Raw genomic sequence first — 19,228 nt, forward strand, 5'->3', positions numbered from 1 at the left:
TAGCTTCTGTTGTTGTTGTTGTTGTTGTTGTTGTTTTAAACCCTGGAATAACAAGTTGCTTTCCTTGAGCCGGATGTAGCCAGAAATGGCCCCTACTCACCTGTTCAAGAAGATGCTGCTGACATCATCGTGGGTGATAGGGGGCTTCTTGGAGCTGGCAGCCATCCTCAGTGGGCGCAGGAAGTTGTTGACCAGGATGTGCAGCTGCTGAACATACTCTGCCTCAGCTTCCAGCATGCTGAAGACCACCTGGTTCCTCTTCCGCATGCTGTCTGCATGAGGTGAGCGGATGTAGTCTTGGATGATGGTCTTCCATTTCCTCCTGCACAACCAGCCTCGTAAAAAGCTCTGGACCTGATAAAAGACAAGGAGTTTCATAAGGTGATCACACAAAGCAACAGGGAGAAGTACTAGGTGACCATTTGGCATGGAGCTTTCAAATTGGCGCAAGGAAGATCCCAGCAAGATTTCATCACACCCATCCCAGCTCTGCAAAGAGATTCATCAGTCTCATTTTGTAGGGGCTGGAACAGATCTATCTGTCCCTTCTGTGTTTATAAAGCTTCAATTATCTCCCTGAGATTAGATAGTGCCCTTCACTGACTGCTCCTCTGTTTATTATTATATGGTGTATTTAATATCTATGTGCACACAGGTACCTATTAAAACACAGAATTGCAGGGCATTAATCTACTTTGGATTCAGAATGTGTTCCAGTAGCTGGGGGTTCCTATGAAACAAAAGAATGCCTCTGAGCATGCATGAGGTCACTTTCCTTCTTTCGCGGGAAACCCACAACCAGACCCTATACTGTATAAATCTTGGTGGTAACAGAAACACTTCTGGATTGGTACACTTCTGAATCAGGCAGATTGCCCCCAGGGCCTTGGATTTTGGAAGTGTAAATATTGTATATATACTCTATGTTTGCACTTGTACCTAGCATGCCAATCCCACTCTCAGGAAAGGCTTTGATATGTCTCCAAGCACTGTCACACACTGGCACCAAAGGGTATATACACAGAAACATTTGCTACAGATAACGCAATACATAAATAAGAGCAGATCAAAACACCAATTACAACACATTAATACGCCTTTCAAGCCCAGTATTGTTGACTCTCACTGGCAGTGGCTCTCTGGGGTGTCCAGTAGGGCTTCCCATCCCTAACTACCAGGGCCTTTTAATTAGAGTAGCCACTGAGGATTGAACTTGGGATTTTCTGCATGCAAAGCAGGTTCTATATGCCTGAGCTGTGTGCCTTCCCTAAACTGCAGGCCACATTGGCCTGGTATTCTGTTCTGTGGGCACTTGAGGCACACGGGGGAAGGAGATGGTATCTGGTGAAGTCAAGGCAAGGCAGGCAGAGGCTGGCCAAAATAGCCAAATGCAAGTCATAGCCTGCAAAATCAGATCAAGCCAGTGAAGATTGGTCAGAAGCTCTATCACAGAAGGCAGATAAAATCAGGACCTCAGACAGCTCCAAATGAGCATTGCTAGTTGAGGATCCCCTACTTAGGGAACTGTCAGAACATAAGGAGAGCCTGGCCCATCTAGTCCAGCATCCTGTTCTCACAGCAGCCAACCAGATGCCCCAATGGAAAACCTGCAAGTGGGATTTGAGCACAAGAGCACTCTCCTCTCTTATGGTTTCCAGCAACTGGCATTCAGAAGCACTGCTGCCTGCAACAGGGAACTAAACTCAATGGAAGTCTTCTGTAGGCTGAAAAGGTATGTCATGTGGCTTGTTCCACCTTGGTCCCATACTGGGTTTTGCCATCTTTGATTTCTGCAAGGCTGAGAAGACAAACATTTGGCACAGGCAACTAATCCTCTGAGCCCAAAGATGGTTTCACGGCTGTGCCCACCCTGCTGAGAGGGCCCCAATTCAGTACCGGGAGTTTTCCCAGTTCTCTCATGAGAAAGGAGTCATAGCCTCATCCTCATCGAATCTTTCATCTGGGTACCAAACGTTTCCAGGATTGGGTTGGCTGCTGTAGCCTTCACCTGGGCCTATAAGAGGGACCTATTTGCTCCCCACTCCAAGACACCTCCCCACACATCACGGAGAGGTGGCAGTCTGCACTAGGTCTCACCAACCGTGTGGGCAGGTATAGGGGCCCCTGAAGCAGCCCAGGAACTATAGCCTCTTAATGAGCTCCAAATGATGCCTTTGTGTTTCCTAAGCTCAATGAAGAAATGCCAGGGTGGTTCCCCCGCTCTCCTGCTTGGAATCTCCTGGGTGACAGGCAGCATGAAACGCTGCAGGTCCTACGACGTAAATCAATGCAAGATTTCCATCTGAGAGGCGAGGGAGGTTTCTGTGTGGGTGAACCTCCAACTGCAAGGAAAGGGCAAGGATGAAGAAACAAACTGAAGCCTGGAGATTCTTTAGCGAGAATCCAGGAAACACCAGAGCCTGCCAGATGTAAGCAGCCAGGATTCCTTCTGCAGGAATTCATCTCCCACCATCTCCCCCCCCTGCCCCCCCCGTGTTGCTTTAACATCAACCTGAAGCTGCTGGAAGAGATTGTCTGGGGAGCTGAAGAGCAGGATCACCATCAGTATGTAGATGACACCCACCCAGATCTCCACCCACCCACCCCATCCTCTTTTCCATCATAAGACAAGGAGGCACTTGGAATCTGGAGGTTGTGTTGGACTGGATCCTTTTCCCTAAAGACAAGGGAAATGTTGGGGGCAGTTGAAGCCTAACCCAGGAATGGGCAGACTCTGGATAGAGTAGCGCCCCTTCCCTTCCTCTGAAAGTTCAGGTTCACAGCCTGACAGTGCTGCGGGCAAAAGTGCCTTGGTGGCACACCTGTGGGGCCTTCTTGGCTCCAATATCCCCTCCCTTGGGAAGGTCCCTTCTTCTCCACCTCTAAAAGAATAGTGAAAAGGGCAAGGGCATAGCTCAGTGGTACAGCATCTGCCTTGCAAGCAGAAGGTTCCAGGTTCAATCCCCACGGGCATCTCTAGCTAGAGTTGGAAGAAACTCCTACCTGAAATCCTGGGGAGCCGCTGCCAGTCAGTGTAGCCAATATTGATCAAAATGGACCAATGGTTCTGATTTGGTATAAGGCAGCTTCCTATGTGGTCCTTTTGCAGCCAGCACTACTGTTATCTGGCCCAGTAAACTGAGTCCTTTTGCTGCTCTGTTTTAGTGAGAGATGTTGTCTAGACGTATAACAAGTCAGTGCTTTATTTTGCTTGTTTGATTTTATTGCTTTTACTTGTCTTTCTCTGCAAGCTGCTTTAGGGACTCGTTGCAAAGCCAAAAGTGGCATTAAAATATCAATCTAAGCAAACAAACATTTTGTATCTGCTTCCTGGCCAATCTCCCTCAACTAATCCATAGCAAAGGTCATCCGCCACAGTCTATGGGGAATACGGTGTGCATAAGCGCCCAGGGAAACTGTAGGAGTCCAAAGTGGAGGCCCTCCCTCCTTGAAATGGTTCACTGGGAAGTCTCCTTTTATAGATGGAGATTGAAGAATAGCCCAGCGATTAGCCACCCTGCATCTTGTGAACCAGGAGATCTGAGGAGAGGATGGGTTTATTTATTTTCAAAATTCACTGGCTGTTTTTTGTTTTGTTTTTGCAAAGTCCACAAAGCAGCATTCAGTCACATTTTCAATACAATAAAGTAATATTATAAAGATAAAACACAGCAGCCAAAACAATACAAAAGAGAAGCAGTAACTGATTTCTGGGCGCAGAGTCAGTGCAGACTGAAGAGCGGACTCAATAAAAGAGCCTTTATTAATCTCTGAAAAGCCAAACACAGGGGGAAGGTGGGCCTCCCAAGTGCCACAACCTCAAAGTCCCTGTCTTGCCTCCCTACTAACTGTGCTTCATTTTACTGGAATGTGGAGCAGGGTCTTATCAGCAGATGTCAAAGGAGAAGCAGGGCCACTCAGAGGCATTAAGGATCAGGGACCCAAACTATTTAGGAGCCAATGCAGATTGAAAAGAAATAACTGATCTTTCTTCCCAGCCAGGAGCTGTGCATTTTTCTCCCCCCCCCCCCCGGCCGCCCCACAAATATTTTTTTTTGTGGGGGAGCTGGTGGAGAGATCTGGGGGTATCTGGCCTATAGTGGCTGTTATCCAGACAATGACTTCCTGGGTGCCTGCTTCCATCCCTCAGGAATATCCTCACATTTGTATGTCAGTCAGGTCCGACTCTAGGGGTAGTATCGGTGGCATGGGGTGCGGGGGCACCGGGCCGGGGGTGCCGGAACGATCTCCGCACCACGGCGCCAGGGCGCCCGACCTGCTTGAGACGGCCCTGTGGTCAGTATCATTGTGACAAAGACATTGTCTGGACCTTCCTACCACACAGAGAAGCACAGAACACAACAGCACACAGAGACATTGACTTCCCCATCCTCTGGCACCATCCAGATGTTGCAGACCACAAGCACCAGCCTAGTCAGCAAGGTTGCTCTCCTTCTTGGAGGTTATTAATGGCATTCCAAAGCACAGAAGAGGACACTTTACCACCACCTACTGGCTATATATATACTGGCTATATATACTCCCTTGGTCAGTAAAGCGAGATGAGCACCGCAACCCCATAGTCGTTCGCAACTGGACCTAACGGTCAGGGGTCCCTTTACCTTTACTGGGTATATATGGATGTGGGTGGCACTGTGGTCTAAACCACAGAGCCTAGGGCTTGCCGATCAGAAGGTCGGTGGTTTGAATCCCCGCGATGGGGTGAGCTCCCGTTGCTCAGTCCCTGCTCCTGCCAACCTAGCAGTTCGAAAGCACGTCTAAGTGCAAGTAGATAAATAGGTACTGCTCCAGTGGGAAGGTAAACAATGTTTCCATGTGCTGCTCTGGTTCACCAGAAGCAGCTTAGTCATGCTGGCCACATGACCCAGCAGCTGTTTGCAGACAAACACTGGCTCCCTCGGCCATTAAAACGAGATAAGCACCGCAACCCCAGAGTCATCCACGACTGGACTTAACGGTCAGGGGTCCCTTTACCTTTACTGGCTATAATAAGGCTGTTGCTCCTCAAATATGACAGATGTTTTGGACTCCAACTTCCACTAGCCTGTACTGGCTGAGGCTGATGGGAGTGGGAGTCCAAAACTTCTGGAAGACTGGACCAGAGACCAAGCTCTCTAAAACACCAGAGCCTACCTTCTTGATCTTCTTGATGTCACTGTCATCGTCGTTGGGTGCATTGGTCTGATTGGACTGGATGCGCTCATTGTCTTTGAGTAAGGCTGCAATCTGGGAGCAGACAGTAAACAGAGAAGTAAAGGTGAAAGGACTGAGATGTTAACAAGCCAGCTTCACTCAGGGGGTCCATCATGATGAAGGCACCCAGCCAGTGAGAGGAACACATGTCCAGAGGGTGCACTTCTAGCAAGATGTACGGAACTCCCTGCAATTCCATGGAGGAGCTTCCATCACAGACTTATTTCAATTTGGGCATTTCTATCCCACCCAATCAGCTGCGTCCTCTGGGTGGCTCATGAATTAAAATAAATGAAATTCAAATGAAACAGTACTAAAAACACTCAATATTTACAAGCATTGCCAGTACAATTAACAAACAGCAGCGTAAAAGCACTCAACAGCATGAAATCAGTAAAACACCTCCCAAAAGAATAAGAAAAAAGAGTTGTAAGAAATAAAAACATAGGATTTTAAAAGAGCAAACAGTCAAAAGAACTTGGTGTCAAAAGAAAATCCTAACATAGGCACCAGTTGAGCCTTCTCAGAAAGTATTCCATAAGCTGGAGGGACAACACTGAAAAGGCCCTTTCCTGGCAGGCAATAACAAACTCATATACAGTAGTCCTTTGCCATTTTCTTCCATATTATTGCAGGAGGCACACAAAGTATTTGATTTTTTTTACCGAACCACTTGATGTTAATATAGGGTGAATTCCACAAAACTTCTCTGATGAAGAGCCCTGTGCAACTCAAAAGCTTACATCCTCTTATATCATTTGGTCTAGTACAAGGTATCGCTTCAATGAAATGGTTTGAATGAGATCCCCAAGGGCCAGTGCTCAGGTTAATGTGTGGGGGATCAAAGGGGGCTCCCCTAATACAAGTTCCAGGAGCTTCCTCACCTCGACATGCCCTGACTTCTGGTTAAGCCACTGCATAGCAGCCTTCTAAAAACTGTAGTAAAGGCACTACCCCTCTCACAGTACTTACAAACAAGATTGTGGAGGTCACTTGGCTCAACTCCCCACCCTGTGCAAGCTCTTCAAGGCAGGAATCTCTGCCATGACACCATTCCTCAGAGGTGGCTCTCTTGCCCTGCTTACATGCCTGCTCCCTTCCCCCAAATAGCCCCCCCCCTTCCCACTGTCAACTGCTCTTACCACCAGGAAATGCCTTTTAAGGCTTCACCGAAAAATGCTTCATGCAATTTCCACCTTGTGGAGCAGCGGGAGCAGGGGGGTCTGCTCCACTTACTGCCGCTTGTATCCCTTTGAGTCATGGGCTTAGCCAGGGGGGGGGGCAGGGGGCAGCTGCCCCCCCTAGATCAAGTAAAACAATAGAAATACTTAACTAACTGACCAATCATGTCAGTGCTTCCCCCCCCCAAAGTCCTGTTTCCCATAACAAAAATCCTGACTACCATAGCTGTCAAGCTCTCCCTTTTTTTTTTAAGGGAAATTCCCTTATGTTGAATAGGCTTCCTCGCGAGAAAAGGGAAAACTTGACAGCTATGCTGACTACACCCATGGGATGGTTGCATCTTCCCTTTGCTTTTCCAGGCTGAAACACACACACACACACACACACACACACACACACACACACACACACCCTTCACCCATTCCCCACAGGGTGCTCCAGGGGCTCAAACTCCCCATTCCATCTTTTCTGCTGGGCCCCAATTCCCCTGCCCTCCTCTCCCTTTCTTTTAAAGTGTTTAGAACGTCTTTAAAAAACTTTGATCTCAGGGTGGCAGGATGTGCTTCCAAGCCAAACACGCTGCCACAGCCCAGCTCAGAGGGCAGAGGGCACAAGTCCCCCTAGCGATGCCTTTTGCAAGATGCACAGCCACCCTGGAAGGAAAGAACTGTAGAATTGTGGAGTTGGAAGGAACCCAAAGCACCCTGTAGGAGTCCAACTCCTTGCAATGCAGGGAAGGAAGGAAAGAAGGGAGCGAGGCCCCTGCCTCCACTTTTTATAAGCTACAAATGGGGACCAGGGAGGAGGACAGTGGCCCTGGAGGGGAAGGGGGTTGACAGCACAGTGATGGTTGTGTGTGTCTGTGATGGTGTTGAAGATTAGCGGCTAAGTGCCTCCCAGTCACTCTCTTGCAGCCTATACTGCTTTGTAGAGTTATTGTGAGGAGAATAATGTGCCCCCTGCTTGGTTTTCAGGCTTGTCCATCCTGCTATGAGGGCTTTGATCCGGTCTGAAGAGGAGGCAGGACCTGTTTGACATGGCACATCCCACCTGCCTCCTTCCCCACCTGCCTTGTCACCTGCTGCCTCAGCTCGTCACTTTTTTACTGAGAAGATGGCAATGCCTGTGCCATGTAGCCAGGCCCCCTGGCCTTGTATTTTCAGTTGACACAGCAAAATCCTTCCTGTTCAGGGCTATCTCTTGGGGACTGGGGCAGGGAGCTGATAGCATTCTCAGTATTATTTCATATAAATGTTTTTGGGTTTTTTTTAAGGATGGTTATTTTCCGAAGGCAAATTTGGAATTGTGTTGCTTGGAAGCAGAGTCACCATCAGTTAGGTAAAGGAAAACACATGCGTTGGTGATGTAGATGTAAAATTGTGACTTACTCTGAATTAATTAGCCGAGTGTATAAATATCATTTTTTTCCCCTAATCTGATTAATGCCTTTCTGTGTTCATGCTTCTGTAGCCCAAACCGCACCACCCACGCAAAAGAGAAAGGTATTGGCAGACTCAGAGTAACCCTGAGATTTGCAAATGCTCTAGAAAATCTCTAGAGAGAAAAACCAAGAGAGAGAAGGATCCAGAATAACTCAACAACATGGAATATTGAACCACTGGAAGGAGGAAAAGGGGGGTGGAATGCCCTACTATCCTTCTGAAAGTTTGTTGCCCAGAGATATTTGTAAACATCATTTGGCTCCTCCATGATAATATGATAGCAACAATCACAGATAATGGCTCTCAAAGTGAACCATTCACAGTGGGATCAGGTGTTAAACAGGGTTGTGTTATTGCCCCAACTCTATTCATTATTTTCATTGCCATGATCCTACATTTCGTCAACGGGAAACTCCCCACCAGAGTAGAAATCATATATCGAACAGATGGAAAGCTCTTCAATCTGAACATGCTGAAAACAAAAAGTAAGGTTACCGTAACTTCCGTCATAGAGCTTCAGTATGCTGATGACAATGTAGTGTGCGCACGCTCAGAGGATGACCTCCAAACCATCCTAAATATCTTTGCAGAAGCTTACGAAAAGCTTGGCCTATCACTCAACATCCAAAAAACCAAAGTGCTGCATTAACAAGTACAATATAACTCCTCTGCAGCACCACAAATCCAACTCAGTGGTGTAATGTTGGAAAATGTTGATCACTTCTCCTACCTAGGCAGTTACCTTTCCACTAGGGCCAACATTGATGCCAAAATCCAGCATCGCCTGAGCTCTGCGAGTGCGGCTTTCTCCCGATTGAAGTGCAGAGTGTTTGAAGACCGGGACATTCGCAGGGAAACCAAAGTGCTTGTTTACAAAGCTATTGTACTACCAACCTTACTACCGGTATATGCCTGTGAAACATGGACCACTTATAAACGCTATCTCCAGCTCCTCGAAAGATTCCATCAACAGTGTCTCTGAAAAATTTTACACATCATTTGGGAAGACAGGCGAACTAATATCAGTGTACTGGAAGAAGCAAAGATCACCAGTGTTGAAGCAATGATTCTTTAACATCAACTTCATTGGACTGGTCATGTTGTGCAGAAGTGATGATCGTCTTCCAAAGCAACTACTCTATTCCGAACTTAAAAATGGAAAGCGTAATACTGGTGGTCAACAAAAGAGGTTTAAAGACTGTCTCAAGGCAAATCTTTAAAAATGTAGCATAAACACTGACAACTGGGAAACACTGGCCTGTGAGCGGTCCAGTTGGAGAACAGCCTTTACCAAAGGTGTCATGGGCTTTGAAGAAACTTGATCTCAGGACGCAAGGGAGAAACGTGCTAAGAGGAAGGCACGCTTGGCAAATCCACACCGTGATCAACTCCTGCCTGGAAACCAATGTCCCCACTGTGGAAGGACGTGTGGATCCAGAATTGGCCTCCACGATCACTTACGGACCCATTGTTAAACCCGCATTTATGGAAGACAATCTTACTCGGCTACGAGTGATCACCAAAGAAGAAGAAGATTCGGAAAGGACAGGAGGAAGAGGCATCTGACACCCAGTCATGGATAATCTTGGGAATTGTAGGTTGTTATTGCTGCTGACCTCACAAGGTGACCATTCCAGGCACCCTTAATAAACCACAGTTCCCAGGATCTTCCATTACTATCAAAGTGGTATACTAGTGCTTTAAAGGCATGGTGTGTGGATAGCAAGAAGTACAGAGCGAACCATCCTGTTGTCAGAAGGTGTTATTCCCTGATTCAGACTGAGAAGCTGTTTCTTAATGCATCAATGGATGGCAGAGAAAGCAGTCCTTGAAAATCACAGGAAAAATCCAAGATTTTAATGCAGCTGAGATCAGGCATCAATATCCCACCTCCCCCCAAAAAGTCTAAAAGACAGCGGCAGAACCAAGACCTTCCTGATCTTTGGCCCTTTCTATCTCAGTTCTTATTTAGAATGAAACATTTAAAAGTTAGCCCAGATAATGGCAACCCCAAAGCTAAAATAGTTGAACCTCAATGGACAATCTAGTCCAGCATCCTGTTCTCACAGTGGACAACCAGGTGTTTGTAGAACACCCACAAGCAGGATCCAGACCCAAGAGCCCTCTCCCCTCCTGTGGTTTCTAGCATATGGTATTCAGAAACATTGCTGCCTCCAACTGTGGCAGCAGCAGAGCATAGTAATCGTGGCTACTGGCTAGGAGTCATCAATAGCCCTCCCCTCTATGTATTTGTCAAATCCTCTTTTAAAGCCATGTTGGTTGATGGCCCTCACTGCCTCCTCTGGGAGTGAGCTCCAGATTTTAACTAGGTGCTGCATGAAGAAGTACTTTATTTGATCTGTCCCGAATCTTCTAGCATTCAGCTTCATTGGATGTCCACAAGTTGTGAGAGAGGGAGAAATCTTTTTTCTCTATCTACTTTCTAGCTTACTACAGCTCTGCAATGTGGTCTGTCATAATTCTGCAGGTCAGAGTCAGGGCTGAGCTTGGTTTGGATTCCCAGGAAAACATTCCCAATATCCATAAAGGTCAATCAGCTTGAATTGCACACCTCAGACAACCTTCTGGGCCAGACTGATCACTCAGTTGCACACAGAAACCTCATTCTTCATTATCTTGCATCCGTTAACTGGTTGCACATTTTCAAATGTTCAAAAATGGGATGCATGAACAAACGCAGGTTGCACATGAAGTACAACTGAAGTCAGAAGGGAGACTCCTTGTCTCAGATGCTCCCTGCTGCTTTTTCAACCCCTCAGCCCCTTAGTTGAGGTCACGCCCAGGCAGCTCACCAGAACGATGTTTTGATGCAAACACTCCTTGTATGAACTGAAAGATGGAGATGTAAAATGTCTATTTCCATGCAAAGAAAACTCCTAAACAAATCAAATTCAAGCATGCAAATGAACTGGGAGGCGTAGAAGGAAGATTGGTTCTGGGGAAGTGACATCACAAGAACAACAAATCAGAGATGCAGGAAAGCATTGTCCCTTCGAAGCTGATGCCATTCAGTTTAACATCCTGAGGTTGCCCCTAGCAACGAGATACAGAGCAGCCTCCATTAGAGCCCTGGTATTTTTAAACATCACACCCCCTCTTTTTAAGTGTCATGCCGCATGCTGCATATGGGTGCCCTGGGCAGCAAAACAGGGAAAGGGGGCAAGTGGGTGTGGGGATCCTGAGTTATGCAGGAGGCTTGCTTATTTTTAAAAGGCCGCCCCCACTCCGCTCACAGAGATCAGGGTTGTGGTGGAGTTGACGGGGTAGAGAGAAAGTAAGGACCTCTTCCTAGGCCTAAAATGGGGTGGGGTGTCCATTAAGTACCTCCTGGGACAGGGAGACTTCTGCCTGGCAATGCAAGCCCTTTCTGTCCCACTCTTCAGGCTGCATATAAACACACCTAAAGGATCCTGGGGACTCTAGTTTACACCTCACAGAGCTCAACACCCTGAGCAGACTACAGTTCCCAAGATTCTTTGGGGCATGATGTGTTTTAAATGTACAGTGTGCATGTCTTGGGGGAGAGAGTATTTGTTCCATTATCTAACTAATATAATTCATGCGCAGGAACACACAAGACAGAAAAGGCTCAGCACTCAGTCCCATTCATCTGAATAGGGGGGAGAAGGAGTGCAAGCGAACTGTTCATAGGGGAAAGAACTGGGCTCAGAGAATGTGCACATCTGGTGCACCCCTGAGCCCAACATTTCCCCCCCCCCCAGCATGTCCTTCAAACTGTCGCCCTGTGGCAAGTCCTCTTCTTCACGGGAGGTGTCTAAACAGAGGTTAGATAGCCACCTGTCGGGGATTCTTGAGCTGTGATTCCTGAATTATGGGGGGTTGGACTAAATGACCCTTGAGGTCCTTTCCAACTCTACAATTCTATTATTCTAAGTAGCTGAGAGGAAGGGTGGGATTTGGTGTGTAGCCTTGTGGATTCATTACTGTCACTTAAGGCTCAAGTGACTTTAAGCGGCACAAAGTGCCCTCTGTCAGTTTTGGCTGGTGGCCCAGCTACACCCCCGTCTGGAGAGGGGTAGCCTAACTTCTATTATTAATAATGATATTTTTTCATTTGTACCCTGCTCTGGGTTTCCCGAGCCACTCTGGGCAGCTTCCTACACATATTAAAACATAATAAAACATCCAACATTAAAAACTTCCCAATACAGGGCTGCCTTCAGATGTCTCCTAAGTCAAATAGTTGTTTATTTCATTGAAATCTGACGGGAGGGCGTTCCACAGGGCAGGCGCCACTACCAAGAAGGCCCTTTGCCTGGTTCTCCATAACTTCACTTTTCGCAGTGAGGGAACTGCCAGGGTGCCCTCGGAGCTGGACTTCAGTGCCCAGGCTCAATGATGGAGGTGGAGACGCTCCTGTTTTCAATGCTCTGGCAATTGCTCAGCTAGATTACTGCAAGGCTTTCTACGTGGGGCTGCCTTTGAAAGTGGTTGGGAAACTGTGGCTGATGCTGAATTCAGTGGCCAGGTTGCTCACTAGTGCAAGGGGGTCTGAGCACATTGCACCAATTCTGGCCTGACTGCACTGGCTACCAATTAGTTTCTGGGCTCACTTCAAAGTGCTGATTTTGACCTATAAAGCCTGATGTAGCTCAAGACCCCCATACTTCAAAGACCACCTCTTCCCACATGAACCAACCCAGACTCTGAATTCCCCACATGAGGTCCTTCTCCATGTGCCCCCTCCAAGGGAAGGGCAGAGGACAGCAACACAAAAACAGGTCTTTTCAGTGGTGGCTCCCTGCTTGTGGAATGCTCTCCCCAGGGAGGCATGCCGGGTGCTATCACTGTGTTTTTAGTCCCCCAAAGTCCTAGGATCTTAATTTTCTTATTATCTTTTCATGGGGTGGAAAAGGATCTGCTCTTGTATCTATATTACTTGTGTATTTTAAGTTGCTTTATCCTTGTTTCTAATGTTCGTTTTTGCAAGTCAGTTTGAATTTCACTTTTGGGGGGAAAGAAAAGAAGAAGCGACAAATAAGCAATAATAAATAATCACACGACTAAACGACTAAACAACAACAAATAATCACAACTGGTGGACCTTGTCCTTTCAGTGAAAATCTTGTCCCCATAAACCTACCAACCAAACCACTGACTTTAACGCAGTGTGCAATTTATTCCTAATTAGGCATTATCAAACAGATCATATTCAGAACAAAATGGACTCACTTCTGATATTAGCCATGCTAATAGCTGAAATGACTCCCCTGCAAGCAGGGAGAGTTCCTGGCTGGTCTGCTGATAAATCTTTTACACAGAAGAAAGAGCTGCTTTTCCCTTTCAAAATCCAGTAAGCAAAATTTGCACATTAAAGGAAAATGTCATTTGATCTGCGCTTCAAAGGGTAGTGGGGTGTTGTTGAGGGGAACAGCAGAAAGTACAACACTAAGAATTTAAGCACAGAGGCAGACTAATTATGCACCAACATATTGATAGTTCTTAGATTACTCGTTGCTCGATTTAAAAAAAAACTATACAATGAACAGCTTCTGCTCTTCCTGCAACCCGATATTAATAGAACCATGGAATTAGTCTTCCTTATGTTTAGTTGGAAACTCATTTCCTGCCATTTGGATCTATTGGTTTGGGTCCTTCCCTCTGGAGCAGCTCCGTCTTTCATGGGACAGGCCATCAGGTACTTGAAGATGGCTATCATGTCACCTCCCGGTCTTCTCTTCTCCAGACTAAATATGCCCAACATCCTCAACCATTTCTCATATTGCTCCCAACTCCTTAACCATTCCTCATATTGTGACCTCCAGGCTGAGACTTACAAAGATGACTTGACCCATAACATTCATGCCCGTGGCAAGGTCTGCTACTGCTGGAAGAAACCAAGTTTTCAATTAGGGGTCTTCCAGGCATCCCTTCTAAAATCCCTGTCAAACACCATAACTTCCCCGCTTTCAGATGAATATTGCTGTGCTTAAGGTATTAATGTCTCCTGCACAGCCAACACTAAGTAACTGGTGGAACTTCAAGTAATCTCTTGTCAAAGGGAGCCCAGAGACTTGGTTTTCAAAACATCTTTCAGACACAGGTTTTTCCATGCAGAGGCAGGGCACAGGTTCAGTCCCTGCCTGTGCATGTGTGAATCTGGTTCCCATGACATTTTCACCTGGGATGCTACAAATCTCTTCACCTCTAGAACACCTCTAGAATATGCCACCTTTCTAATGGCTTTCCTTTGCAATTACGGTTATGGTTATTTATTAAATTGCTTAACAATTCACCTCTCTCAAAACAGCCCAGTGACTTACAGAAATATTAAAAAAATTAAACTAGATAAAGTTTAAAACCAAACAATTAGCAACAATGAATCCACATTCCTGTATTAATTTAAAATCCCTGAACAACTTAGGTCCAGAGTACCTAAGGGATCATCTGAATATTTCTATTCCAGCTCGATCACGAAATCATTTGCAGGAGTGTCAATGTTCATTCCCAGAGTTGGTGGTGCTCGTTTGACAGCAATGGAAACAGAGTCTTTGGCTCAGTCCTGTCAGACTCTGCCAGTGGAGATTCAGCAGGCACCTTCTGTGCCAACCTTTAAATGCCTGCTGAAAATTTTCTATTACACCAGGCCTATGCAGGCAATTTAGAGTCCTCCCAAAATGGGTTACTGATCTTTGTTTTAAACTTCTTTGTTTTTAACCTTTTATGCTTTCATGGTATGGTTTTATCTTACTTTTGCTGTTGTGAACCGCTTTCATATTATTATTTTTGGTTAAAAAAAAAAAGCGATTTAGATACACTATTAAATAAATAAATAAATAAAACTACACAAAAGCAAACAGCCCATAAAAATAGTAAAATCAAAATAGGCAAAGTATACAGTTCGCCGAAAAGCAAATTGGAAGCCAGAGAGCAGCAAAAACAGCCCATTGTGTGCCATCAAATGCCCCAAAGTGCAGGAAATGCAAATGGGGTCCTTCCCATTGCTTGCAAAAAACAACAACACCCCGCTGAGAGGAAGGGGGTGCATTTCTCCTGGCATGATGCATGTCTGAATGCAGCCTACAAGGACCAACCACACAGGCTCCTTTGCCCTTTGCATAATCAGCATGTTTTTACCTCAGATTTCAGGCGCTCGGTCTCTATTTCTCCATCTTCAATTTGTTGCCTGAGTTGCTTGGCAACTGTTTTCTCCGTTTCCACAATCTGAAGTAAATGGAGGTACTTCTGCATTAAAGCTTCATGCTCTGTAGCAAGAGTCCTATAACTGTTATATAGACAGAGTTGTTAAGACATTTCCTCCCCTTCCGTTGCTTTTCCTGCCTGCTCTGCATCTCCCACCCACCCACCAAGTTGGGCACTCGTGACTGGAAACTTGGGGGATCAGGTCCACATGCTGCCCTAAATGCTGTCATTGGGGCAGATCTTGCTAGTTGTGGTGGCTTCCTCAAGCTGTGTCTGCTGACAACACAATTAGAAAATCCTATGGGAGAGAGAGCGAGAGCGCCAACCCAACAAGCCATCAAGTGATAACTGCATTCATCATGGGGGAAAGGGAATGGCATGACTCTACTGCTACAGTTCAGAGCATGAACTTTCCCTGCCACTGCTTAGCTTGAATTTGATCGTTCTGGTTGATCATTCCATCAAGCTCCAGCCATTCTTTTTATCCAAACACTTTAGAACAGTCGTTTCCCAACTTAGTGCCCCCTCCAGAAATCTTGGACTACAACTCCCATCATAGGTGCCAACACACCCTGGGGCCCTGGGTGACCGAGCACCCACAAAATTCCCCATGAAGGTTCCCAGCACCCACAGATTTCAGTGCCAATATCATGCATGCTACATGGCACTCACGGTGCGGGCACTCACAGTCGTGGGGCCAAGCTGGCACTACTGACTCCCATCAGCCTCCGCCAGAGACTGGGGAAGGCTGGCTTCCCATATTCAGCCTGTGAGTAATAACAGCTAAGAAGTGATTATCTGAAGATCAAGATTCCATGTCCAATTCCCAAACTTGCACTCTGCCACTGTTACCCAGTGGGCCACATTTACTGGCCAACCCACATGACCCCAAAAGAGACCCTGAGCACATGCCAATCTCAAACTATGCTCCTGTTGGCCACAGACACCAGGCATGTTTGCTGCTTGATCTACCTTGCAGCCACATCAATTTTTAGCAGAAGACAGGGATCATAATTGATCTGGCTACACGCTGGAGCAATTGGACAGTGGTTTCTTCCACTGTGCGACCAGCTGTGATACTCTCTCTCCATTTTCCATGTGCTCTGTGCCAGCTTTGGGTCACATGGATCGCTCTCCCATCAGATGTCAAAGAGAAAAACAGCTACCAGACATCTGAAGGCAGCCCTGTTTAGGGAGGCTTTTAATGTTTAATTGTTTTGTTTCATTTTTCTGTTGTAAGCCGCCCAGAGTGGCTGGGGAACCCCAGCCAGATGGGCGGGGTATAAATAATATATTATATTTGTCAGAGGGCCTGGTATGGCTACTCTAGAGTAACGACTCCAGCATGGTCTTTTAAGGCTTTTATTAAGTGCTGACTATTTACAGTGTTCAGAGCAGTAAAAATGCATCCTTAAGGTGAGGTGTCAGAACTCCCGAATGGCGATTGGCGCGTTTTCTTCCAGCACCACAACTTTGGCAGACCCAACCTCTTCCCCCTACGTTTGCGTCGCAATTCGGGAGTTGGGGGGATTGGCCTCCCCCCCCCCCCGTGCGTCCAACTTCCTGTCCCACCTGAGGCATGGGCTCCACAACCCTGCCTGAGCCTCGGACACCACTTCCTGACTCTCCGCTGGAGGCAGAGCTCTCCTTACTCTCTCCAGCGCTTGGTGATGGGCTGGAACTTAAGATGGGAGGGACTTCCCTGTATCCCTTGTCCCTCACATCCACCCCCCTCCCAGGCTCCTCTCTCCTCCTCCCCAGTGGCTCTCTGCTTGCTGGGGACGAGTGAAATCCCAAGAAGTCTGTGGCATCCGAGCCTGTGGGTGTGAAAATTTCCCCCCAATCCTGCGATCTCTCTCCTTCCCCCTGAGAAGACGGAAATCCCAAGAAGTCAGTGGCATCAGAGCTGGTGGGAGTAAAAATGTTCTGCCAGTCCTCTCCTGCCTCTGACGTCGTTGACCTCGGTGAAACCCACACCTCTTCTTCCGTGTCCTCAAATTCCGCTTCCCATCTCCATGGGGAGCTGCTGCCTGCTATCCCTTCCTCCTGCTCCTCCCCCTCTCCCTCCCTTTCCATGTGCCAGGGCTTGGGCCTGTGGGGGAACAGGGCGTGGAATTCTTCCACTAAAAATTCCTCAGGTACTTCCGTGGCCGGTATCCACTCATTGTGGGATGGCGGAGTGTCCTCCCATGCTATCAGGTACTCCAGTCCTCTCACCCCTCTCCTTGAGTCTAAAATCTCAGTTGCCTCATTGAGCTGTCGGGCGTTTCCCGTCTCCCCCCCTCCCTCTGGAGGCTGATCGCTGTCCCTGAACCTGGTACTTTCCCTGTACGGCGACAGCAGTGATCTATGAAACACTGGGTGCACTCTCATGTCCTCCGGCAGTGCTAGCCTGAAGGCTACCGGGTTGACCTGTTGCGTGACCGTGAAGGGGCCCAGCCTCCTGTGTGCTAACTTTCTGCATCGCCCCCTGGTGGGAAGACCTTCCGAGGATAACCAAACCTTGTCCCCCACCCTTATGACCTCTCCCGGCCGCCTGTGGCGATCTGCCCCCTTCTTATACGCTTCCTTGGCCCTCTCCAAGTGTTCTCTGAGCTGTTGGTGCACCGTCTCCAGGTCCTCTGCCCACTCCTCGGCCTGTGGGCCCTCTTCCTCCTCCTCCCCCTCCCTCTCCGGGAAAGATCTGAGGTCGCGCCCATAGTTGGCCTTAAAGGGCGACACCCCTGTGGAGACGTGCACCGCATTGTTGTAGGCAAATTCTGCCAGTGGCAGGCGATCCACCCAGTCCGTTTGCCTCTGGCTGACGTAACATCTCAGGTACTGCTGCAGAATGGCGTTGACCCGCTCCGCCTGTCCATTGGTCTGCGGGTGCCGAGCCGTCGACAAGCTGACCTCCACCTGCAGGAGGTTCATGAGCCGTCGCCAGAACCTGGAAACAAATTGGCGGCCACGATCCGAAATAACTCTTAAAGGCAATCCATGCAGTCGGAATACGTGGTCCACAAACAGTTTGGCCGTCTCTTCTGCCGAGACCGCCCTGGCACACGGTATAAAGTGGCACATTTTGGACATGAGGTCCACCACCACCAACACTGCGGTCTTGCCCCTGGACGACGGCAGGTCTGTGATGAAGTCCATGGACACTACTTCCCACGGCCTGTGCGGTGTGGCTAATGGCTCCAGCAAACCTGCTGGTGGCGCTCTGACCACCTTTGCTCGCTGGCAGGTGTCACATCCCCTGACATAATCCCGAACATCCTCCCGCACCCCTGGCCACCAGAAGTGTCTCATGACTAGGTGAGTGGTTTTGTCCCTTCCGAAATGACCCGCCGTTGGGTTGTCGTGCATCTGCTTGAGAACCTTACCTCTCAGCTGTTTGGTCGGGAGGTACAGGGCTCCCCTGTAAAAAAGCAAACCCCTCTTCTCCTCAAAGTCTTTGGCCTGCTCCCTCCCCCCTCTCAGGTCTCTGAAGATGCGGGTGGCAAATTCATCCGCTGCCGTCAGTGCTGTGAGTTCTGCCTCGCTCACCACTGCTGCACCGCATGACCATGCAGATGGGGGGAAAACGTGCCTGGGTGCTGGTGGCAACTCCTCCTCCATGTACTCTGGCTTGCGGGAGAGGGCATCCGCCCTGACGTTCTGCTCCCCCGGGATGTAGTGGATGGAGAAGTTGAAGTTCGAGAAGAACTCTGCCCACCGTATCTGCCGCTGGTTGAGCACCCTGGCCGTTCTCCAGAACTCCAGGTTCTTGTGGTCTGTGCACACCTGGATGGGGTGCTTGGCGCCCACCAGGAAGTGTCGCCAGTGCTGGAACGCCGCGTGGATCGCGAGAAGTTCCCTATCAAACACTGTGTAGTTGCGTTCAGGCTGGGTCAGCTTCCTGGAGAAGAAGGCACAGGGTCTCCACTCTCTGTTGGCGTCCAGTTGCAACAGAATCGCTCCCACAGCTTTATCAGAAGCATCTGTCTCCAGGCGTAGGGGCGCATCCTGCACCACGTGGAACAGGTGCTGGTCTGACGCGAACACCCTCTTGAGGCTTTCGAACGCTGCTTGTGCCTCTGGTGTCCACCTGAACTTCTGCTTGCCTCTCAGGCAGTCGGTGATGGGAGCCGTGACCCGAGAGAAGTTCTGGATGAACTTCCTGTAGAAGTTAGCGAAGCCTAGTAGTCGTTGGGCATCTTTGCGCGTCCTGGGGCTGTGCCAGT

The 19,228-nt window shown here is 48.1% G+C and overlaps 1 protein-coding gene across 2 annotated transcripts in view; it reads right to left on the reverse strand.

The window, feature by feature from the left end:
• The window catches only part of RASGRF1 (Ras protein specific guanine nucleotide releasing factor 1), a 70,128-nt gene that overhangs the window by 32,557 nt on the left and 18,343 nt on the right, over positions 1–19,228 (reverse strand). For both annotated transcript variants that reach the window (XM_035131316.3, XM_088656629.1), the window contains 3 exons: positions 14,958–15,105; positions 5,155–5,247; positions 101–354 (listed from right to left, as the gene is read on the reverse strand). In XM_035131316.3, coding sequence (XP_034987207.1) covers positions 101–354; positions 5,155–5,247; positions 14,958–15,105 — 495 coding nt within the window. The remainder of the gene's footprint in view (positions 1–100; positions 355–5,154; positions 5,248–14,957; positions 15,106–19,228) is intronic.

Source organism: Zootoca vivipara, chromosome 13, assembly GCF_965207765.1.
Source record: "Zootoca vivipara chromosome 13, rZooViv2.hap1.1, whole genome shotgun sequence".
Lineage (NCBI taxonomy): Eukaryota > Metazoa > Chordata > Lepidosauria > Squamata > Lacertidae > Zootoca > Zootoca vivipara.